At 29.8% G+C, this 10,000-nt stretch overlaps 2 protein-coding genes across 4 annotated transcripts in view; one reads left to right on the top strand and one right to left on the bottom strand.

The window, feature by feature from the left end:
- LOC124429426 (ecdysone-induced protein 74EF-like) overlaps positions 1–10,000 on the top strand; it is a 238,898-nt gene that overhangs the window by 58,434 nt on the left and 170,464 nt on the right. The window lies entirely within an intron of this gene.
- Positions 1–10,000, bottom strand: part of LOC124429428 (U7 snRNA-associated Sm-like protein LSm11) — a 33,082-nt gene that overhangs the window by 11,238 nt on the left and 11,844 nt on the right. Inside the window, exon 3 of the mRNA XM_046974698.1 lies at positions 5,920–6,062. Within this exon, the coding sequence (XP_046830654.1) occupies positions 5,920–6,062 (143 nt within the window). The remainder of the gene's footprint in view (positions 1–5,919; positions 6,063–10,000) is intronic.

The following is a 10,000-nucleotide window of genomic DNA, read 5'->3' as shown; positions in this document are numbered from 1 at the left end:
TTTATATCTGTATAAACATATACGTTTACGTCTACTTCCACGTCTACGTCCACTTCCACGTCTACGTCCACGTCTACGTGTATCTGCATATTGTGTGCATTTATGTGTATATGTGTATGTGTGTATATATCAATCTCCCTATACTTGTCACAGTTAACGCCATTGAGGAAAAGCAAGGAAGGCGTTATTGTGTATTAGCTTGAAATCGATTCTAAGGAATCCTTAAGATTCTTTTGCGAGATCCATTCCTTTGCTCGATCCAACGAGAAAGACAAGATTCGATCGTTCCGAAGGACGACATACGCAACCAAGATAGCCTTTATCGTCTCATAGAACAAGTCAAGAGATTTTTCAAGGATCATATATATCTTCTTCGATTGTTAACATATTTAAAAAAAATAATACGGACATAGAGATCGAAGGATCTATCATTCTTTTTTAATCGCTATAGGATAATAAAAAATCGATCGTACTTTGTCGATAATTATATTAAAAAAGCACTTTGGCTTCTCATTTAAAAAAAAAAAAAAAAAAAATATATATATATATGATTCAATTTAATTCGGATCGAAAGAAGAGGTGAAATGAATTTTTGTTTTCTTCTTTAATTTCGAATAAAATAAAATAGATATTAAATAATGAAGATTTAATTCATAAGAAATTAATTTCGATAATTATCGTGTTCGATCGTTTCATTGATATTATTCAAATGTATTTAATTTTAGCATTGTCGAGACGATCGTAGGAACGTTGTTTTTTTGTTTTTTTTTTTGTTTTTTCTTTCTTTTTTTCTTTCTTTTTTTTTTTTTTTTTTTTTTTTATGAATTAAATGATATCAATCGGTCACAATGACGTAAGAGCCACCATTATGCTTCGTAGTCGAATAATATATGAAAAACATTCTAGTAAGTCACGTGGCTTTGAGGAAAAAACAAAACGAGAGAGAAGCAATTATTAAATAATATTATGGAAATGTTTTATTTTTTTCTTTTTCTTTTTTTCTACCAACGATCATAAAGATTTATTTTTTTAGCTTCTTCTTCTTTTTTTCTTTTCATTTATATTTATATATATATATATATATATATATATATATATATATATATATATCGACGCAAGTTGAAAGAATTATTGAAACAATGACATAATCTTTTTTTCCTCACGGTATCACAAAACGACCGTATTAAAAATATTTTCCATAAAAATAATACAAATGATTATTATTATTCATCATCATTATTCCATATATTATTTATTATTCATTTAAAAAGATCTGTATTTTTAATATTTATTAAAAAGAAATAGGAAAAAAAAAGTAAAAGAAAAAAAAAGTAATAACAAAAGAAGACATAAATGATCATCGTTATTTATTATTTATCATTAAAGTGTTCGAGTGTCAAGTAAAAAAAAAAAAAAAGAAAAAAAAAAAAAGAAAAAAAAATACATAGTTTCTAACACAACATTCTAATGCAACATAATGTAAACGCATTGATAAAAAAAAAAAGAAAAAAAAAAAAGAGAAGAAAAGAAAAAAAAATACAAAAAAAAGAAAAAGGAAAAGAAAAAATCAAGTCAGATTAACGGTATTAAATTTTAGCGACGAGTTTGAAGTTGCATAACGTTTCAATCGTTTCATGATAATATCGTACGCAGTTGGGGATGAGATCACGTGAACAAGCAAAAAGAGTGAGAGAGAGAGAGAGAGAGAGAGAGAGAGAGAGAGAGAGAGAGAGAGAGAGAGAGAGAGAGGTGTCCCTTTCAAGGAAAGAACTTTCTTCGTTGGTGAGAGACGAGTCTTTGAAGGTCAAGCGATCGTCTTTTACCGATCGTAAAGAGTTCTCTTTCCGGATGCAAATGGCTTCTCGTCGTCGTCGACGACCAACGATTAGGCTATACCTTCAAGGATAAGACCAATGATCATCTTACATGATTTTACAAAGAAAAAGAAAAGAAGCGGAAGAAGAAGGAGAGAGCAAGAGAGAGAGAGAGCGAGAGAGAGAGAGAGAGAGAGAGAGAGAGAGAGAGAAAGAAAGAGAGAGGAAAAATACATTGACCAATGAAATAACGATTTTGCGTATATATATATATATCGTTCTAGTAACTAACGACGAAAGTTAACGAAGGTAATTAATCAAGTCGAGTTACGCTAGTCATTGTCGCATGTACGATGTTTTAATGGATTCTAATTATGGAACCTGTTTTTAAATCGGAAATGAGAAAGAAATGCGATACGGACGCGATCGTGAAAAGAATTGGGTCGAATAAAAAAGTGTGTCTGTGTCTGTCTGTGTGTGTGTGTGTTTGTTTGTGTGTGTGTGTGTGTGTGTGTGTGTGTGTGTGTGTGTGTGTGTGTGTGTGTGTGTGTGTGTGTGTGTGTGAAAGAGAGAGAGAGAGAGAGAGAGAGAGAGAGGGAGGAAAGCAACAACAACAACAAGAAAAAATGGCGATCCTTTTAGTCAGTTTTCTGTTTTCCCTTATGTTTATTTTTCTTTTTCTTTTCCTTCTTCTTTTTCTTTTCTTTTTGTTTCGTCGCTAATATCTAATTAGTCGAATAAGAAAGAGAGACAGAAAAAAAGAGAGAGAGAGAGAGAGAGAGAGAGAGAATAAAGATAAAAAAAAATGTTGAACCTTTTAGTCAGTCTTTTTTATTTTTTTTTAATTTTGTTTTTCTTTCCTTCCTCCTTCCTTTTTATTTACTTTACGTCGATAATATATATTTATATAAATATATAAATATATACACAATATATATATATATATATAGTGAATACATGAATGATAAGTATGAATGTATATATTAGATAAATATCATGTGGAATGTCTTCTTATCTCTCTCTCTCTCTCTCTCTCTCTCTCTCTCTCTCTCTCTCTCTCTCTCTTAATGTATTTCGTGGTAAGAATAAACGGAGTTTGGAAAGTTAACAATCGACTTCCAGCTAGTGAGCTCGATCAACTGGACTTGGAAATCCAGAAGAACTGGATTTTAAAAGCGGAAAACGGAATCAATCATCATACCGAACCTTTACAATCATTTCTTCTTTCTTCTCTCTCTGTCTCTCTCTCACCTCTCTCTCTCTCTCTCTCTCTCTCTCTCTCTCTCTCTCTCTCTCTCTCTCTCTCTCTCACACTTTGTTTTTCCTCTTTTACTTTTCCGTTTTTCTTCTTTTTTTTTTTCCTTTCTTTCTTTTACTATTTAACCGGTAACACAACATCGGATTTCTCTAGATTTGCTTTCTTGTTAACGAAAATAGCTCATTAGAAATAAAACTAGATATTTTTAATGAGATCTCAATTAAAATCCTTCTTTGACTTTTTTCCTTTTCTCTCTTTTCTTGTTTCGTTTCTTTTTTTTTTTCTTTCTTTCTTTCTTTCTTTTCTTTTGTCTTTTATCATTCGAACGATATCATTCGTGATATTAATTTGAATCGTTTTTGTTCTTACAAAAATATATAAACGTTTCGTTGATAAAGAAAAATCAATGAAACGAAAAATATTCTCAGATACGATAATAAATATATGAAATATTCTCTACGATGATCTATTCCCAAAAAAAAAAAAAAAAAAAGAAAAAAAGAGAGAGAGAGAGAGAGAGAAAGAAAAAAATATAATATAAAATATTCTTTCGAAATAAATATTAAGTATTTAAATGTCAAATTTGAATGGTATCAATAATTTAACAACTCAAATATTTCTTTCTTTCGTTATTTCTATTCTTTTTTTTTTTTCTTTTTTTTCATTTTTTTTTAATTCGATTCGATATACTACGTCACGTTTGAATATAAGTAATTAACGATGAAGCGAAATTAAATAAATAAATGAATTAATAAATTTTTTAAATAAATAAATAAATAAATAAATAAATGAATGAATGAATGAATGAATGAATGAATGAATGAATGAATGAATGAATAAATGAATGAATTTAATTAATTATTCAATTAATTGATAAAAATAATATCAGGAATATTCCCTGAAATAAATTACTATTCAACTAATAATACAATAAAGATATAAAATAAAAGAATGAAAGTATTCGATCAAGAAAGAAAGAGACAGAGTGAGAGAGATAAAGATGGAAAAGAAAAGAAAAGGAAAAAAAAGGGATGAAGGTTCCCGATTATTCGTGTTCCCTATGGTAGAAAAGAGAAGATCGTTCGACCTTGTCTTTTTGCGTCTCGAACGAAAACTTAAGAGGTACAAGGGATGACGAAAGGTTCCCCTTGCCCTCCTGACTAAGTTACCATGACTACGAGTGTTGACCCCAGAAACGTTTTGCTTTCTCCTTTATATATACATATACATACATACATACTTACACACACACACACACACACACACACACACACACACATGTATATATATATATAAAGTATAGTATAGAATCGACGGTATACACATAGCTCTTTCTAGGTAGCATTGTATATATAATATCCCTTTCCACCCCCTTGAGTGCGGTGCCCTTACGAAGGGCTGCCGCACGTGTCACTCGAGCTTAGAGTTTGTCGACACGCCGCACCACGCCGCGCCATACCATACCATGCCATACCATGCCATCCCATGCCATGCCATGCCATGCCACGCCACGCCACGCCACGCCACGCCACGCCGGTCGAAAACGCGAAAGTGTGTCAGTCGCGTGTAATGTAGATACATACATACATATATGTACATAAGTGCGAGTCCCGGCGCACAATGCCAGGGGTCAGAAGAAGAAATGGCACGCGTAGGCGAGTTCTCTTGGATTGTCGCTTTCAGGGCTGTCCACAAACTTTTTTTTTCTCTCTCTCTCTCTCTCTGTCTCTCTCTCTTCTTTTTCTCTCTTTTCTTTTCTTTACTTTTCTTTTTCTTTCATCATTTTTTGTCCCCCCTTTTTTGTCTTTCTTGTTTTTTTTTATTTTTTTTATTTTTTTTATTTTTATTTTTATTTTTTTTCACCTAAGCTATCGTAAGATATATAACACGCATGATTTCTCGCTATTACATATCTCGATAGATCGCGATACTATTATATATAAACATATATTTTGTGTAGATAAGAGTATGTAATATTTTCTATTACTTTCGATTAAATTAAAACGAATAATTTTTCGTAATATGAATGTTTGATAATATGAATTACTATCTATTTTAATCGTATCATTGTCATTCATATCTATTTTATCTTGTTATATTTATATTTATAATATTACATTAATAAGAAAGTATTATTCTTAATATTGTAATATTATTACAATATAGTATTATAGTACTTTATTGATATTATAACTCGAGTATAATGCTATAATACAGTATAATGATTTTAAAAATAAGTATAATATTATATTTTTATTCTGCGAATACAGTACAATATAATATAAAACTATATATATATATATATATATATATATATATATATATATATATATATATATTTATATATTGATCAATCAAGCAAATATAAATATTGCATATATATATATATATATATATATATATATATATATATATATATAATTTATAATACAGTATAATGATTTTAAAAATAAGTGTAATACTATATTTCTATACTGCGAATACAATGCAATACAAAACAATACTATAAAAATAGTATAATATAATACTAATATTATATGTTAATAATTAAATAAATATAAATATCGCATATATATAATTTATAATACATTTATTTCAACATTTGTTACATATAAGCAAGTACTATATAATGAATATTATAATGAATCGTTTATAATGATCGTATTATAACAAATGATTTTAATATTCTTTAAAATAGGAAATAAAAAAAAAAAAATAAAAAAAGCAAACAAAAACAAAATAAGAAAATAATATTTGATATAAAAATAAATTATATATATCTATATATATATATATATATATTTTTTTTTTTTTAAAGAATTTACGAAACAGAGATTCATGACCTACCTTGATACGTATTCTACTTTCCATGCATTCATAGAGCATTCCTAACGGTCCAAGGATTTTCGGCATTTTCGTTAGAACATTAGATCCCTCTTTGAATTTTTTACCACGTCCTATCGTCTTTGATCTTTCTGGATCCTCATGGCCTGGAAACATATACATACATACATACATACATATATACATACATACGTAAGATTACAAGCTATTATCGACATTGAAATCAGGTTCTCTAATCTTTTCTCTTACTTATTGGATCTGAATGGTATTTTAAATGAGAAACTTACGATTTTTTATAATAGTTAAAAAGAGATAGAGAGAGACAGAAAGACAGACAGAAAGAGAGAGATAGAAAGAGAGAGAGAGAGAGAGAGAGAGAGAGAGAGAGAGAGAGAGAGAGAGAGAAAGAAAGAGCTACTTATTGTACATCGGCGATCACGTTGACACCTAATTACGTGACTTTAACGATACTTACACGACTATACTGATAAGATAAGTAATTACGCGATGTGTAGTCATAAATAAAACGAGTATTGCTATAAGCTATAATTTAATGTTCGTATCACATCGATTCTTCGCTTTATCCTCGTCGTTATTTGAAAAAAAAAAAAGAGAAAAAAAAAGAAAGAAAAAGGAAAAAAAAAACGAAGAAGAAAAAAAAAAGAAAATAAGAATGGATACCAAGATACCAATTTTCTTTCCTTCTTCTACTTCTTCTTTTTTCTTTTTTCATTTTTCCAATTTTTTCTTCCTTTCTTCTTTTTTTTCTTTTTTTTTTTTCCCCTTTCCATTTGTACATTTTCCCGCAAAGATCGATATTTATCTTAATGATACAAACTGAAATCTCTTTTAATAATATTGAAATATTATCATTTCAACGAGCGAACTATATACACTTTGTTTGAAATTAAAACGACGACGTCATTTTATATCTACATAAATATAAATATAAATATCTATCCATTCATTATAGATACAGATAAATGCATACATTCGTTAAACGTTTAATATATAATGTATACAAACTATTCTTGTTTCAAATTGATACAACGTCATTTTATATTTATATATATATATATATATATATATATATATATATATATATATATATATATATATATATATAGATATTTATTCATTATATATCGAATAAACGAACTATGTATATCCAATTGTATTTTAAATTGAAACGACAACGATTTAATATCTATTTATATGAATATTTATATATATATATATATATATATATATATATATATATATATATATATATACACATATGTATGAGTATTCTAAGAAGTTCACTTATAATTCTAATACATAAATCGGATTCTTTGGTCGAGCAACGATCTTATCGAAGCATCGATTTCTTCCGATCGCATGTTCTACTCCATTCTTCCCGTTTTTATCATAAAATTACGCCATCGCGACGTCGATATTATCGACCACCAGTCTACCGGAACAATTTGCGTCCATTCTTTTTTTCTTTTTCTTTTATTTTTTTTCCTCTTCTTCTTTTTCTTTTTTTTTCCCCCTTTTTTTTTTTTTTTTTTTTTGATACGAATTTTTTTTCTACTTACGGCGTTTAATAAGAAATCAATACGATCTTCCCGCCATAATTCTCATTGGTTACAATTTCTTTGACGGGTAAATTCAAATCGGAAAGAACCAAAAATGTCTACTTCAAATATATATATATATATTTTTTTTTTAACAAAAGAAAAAAGAAAAAGGAAAATGTGTGTAAATAATATCGTTGTTATTATTGTTGTTGTTATTTCTTATTTCTTTTTTTGTTTTGGATCATGAGAGGGATTAAAATAAACGACATGTGGGGCCGATTGATCGACGATGCTAATTTAGCAGGAAAATTTGAATCCCCGAACGTTTCCTTTTTTTTTTTTTTTTTTTTTTTGATAATGAAGGGAGTGGAGAGGGGCGGAAATCAGGAAAAATAAGGAGGAGAAATATATAGATATACAGACGGTATCGTTAATTTCATTGTTAAATCGAACGCGATTTATTTAGAAAGTTTGTATTCTTATTTTCGAATTAATCGATAGATCGAATTGTCTGACAATTTAGAATCGATCGATGATCGATGATCAATCGAGAAAATCATAGATCAGTCGAGTAGAAATGTATTGGATTAATTTCTTTTTTCTTTCTTTTCTTTTTTTTTTCTTTTCTTCTTTTTACGATAGATCCAATATGAAAGACAGCTAAATGATAATTTTATGGAATTCTTGCCAGACGACTATTGATTGATTGATGATACTTTTTACTGACGAATTTGGAACGAAGGATGTTTATTTTTTTCATACTTTCGCTATTGCAAATGGAACTAAATAGATTTAAATTGGATAAGTTTTTTTAAGTTAACAAAATATTTACGATAACATTTATTCTCGAATTAATCATAAGATTAATGTCTAATATATATATTGTATGATAAGAATTCAATATGATATTTCTTTCATGATTCTGATTGATCAGGGCTCTACTTAACGAAAAAAGTTCTAATTCAAAATTGTCCTCTTTTTCGTTTTCTCTTTTTTTAATTTTCCATATACGAAAAAGAAAAAGAAAATGTTAAACCAAGAATGAATATTATTGCGGTACTCCTTAAAAAAAAAAAAAAAAGGAAAAAAAAAAGAACACAAATATTATATTGAAAATCCAATATTTTGATAAATAAGTGAATAAATCAATAAAAGAAGAAGAAAAAGATGGAATAAAAAGAAATCCAAAAAAATATCCTTTGGCATTCTCCGTCGATCGACCACAGAAAAAAAAAAAAAAAAAAAAAAAAAAAAAAAAGAGAGGAAATAAAACGAAACAAACGGGAAAAAGATTAATTTCGTTTGGAGACGCTGAAAGAGAACAATAAATAAATAAATTAAAAAAAAAAAAAAAAAAAAAAAAAAAGAAAAGAAAAAAACGATATTGTCGAAAATAATATCGCCGATCGCGGAAATATCGATGTGACTAACAATATAAGTGCGGCCCTGCGGTCGTGGCGCGGAAAGAGGAACGCTGCAAAGTTACGTAAAGGCTCTCGGCGAGCTGCTCTACGCTTGCACATCGCACACGAGTGCACTTATTTTCTCTCCCTCTCCCTCACCCTTTCCCTCCGTATCTTTCAACAACCTCTCTACTACCCTCTCTCTCTTTCTCTCTCTCTCTTCCTTTCTCCGCCACCTCCTCTTTTTCTTCTTGTACTCCCCACTCCTCGAATCTCTCTCTCTCTCTCTCTCTCTCTCTCTCTCTCTCTCTCTCTCTCTCTCTCTCTCTCTCTCTCTCTCTCTCTCTTTCTCTTTCTAACGTGTCGGTGCGACAAACGCGTCCGATCTCAGCGTTATTTACGTATAAGTGCGAGCAAGAGGTCCGATTCCAATTGGCTTTCTCCAATAACTTTCATCCACCTTAAGGAACGTAAAAGAATATATATATATATATATGGAGAGAGAGAGAGATAGATGTTGAATGTTATCCTCTCTCTCTCTCTCTCTCTCTCTCTCTCTCTCTCTCTCTCTCTCTCTCTCTCTCTATCTTTGATTTTGCTAGCTAAGTGATCAACTACACTTTTCCACCTTTCTTTGTTTCTTTCCGCATTTCTTGTGCGCGCGAGCACACGTTACTTTCACTATCCTGCCGATCCGATTTCCACGGAAAATCAAGAAAAAGAGTGAGGGAAAAAGACGGAAAGACAGAGATAGAGATACAGATAGAGACAGACAGACAAAAAGAGAGGGAGAGAGAGAGAGAGAGAGAGAGGGAAGGAGGGAGGGAGGAGGAGAGGAAGTAAGAAGGAAAGGAAAATTAATGTTTTATTTTTGGGGAGGATTGTATGTATCCTTCACACACACACACACACACACACACATACATACGCACACATGTAGGATATACGCAACGTGTACACACGGAATAAGATTTATTTAGGATATTGCGAATATTTCCGTAAATTTGAATGCGTAATAAAGGATTTGCAAAAGGGATAATAAAATATAAGGTGTTCGTTTTATAAAGACGTGAAAAGTCTCTAAATCGTATCAAAAATTTTCTAGATGATATTTAATTA

The sequence above is a fragment of the Vespa crabro genome, chromosome 15 (assembly GCF_910589235.1).
Source record: "Vespa crabro chromosome 15, iyVesCrab1.2, whole genome shotgun sequence".
NCBI lineage: Eukaryota > Metazoa > Arthropoda > Insecta > Hymenoptera > Vespidae > Vespa > Vespa crabro.
The sequence above is the reverse complement of the archived record's forward strand: the minus strand, read 5'-3'. Positions and strand labels throughout refer to the sequence as shown.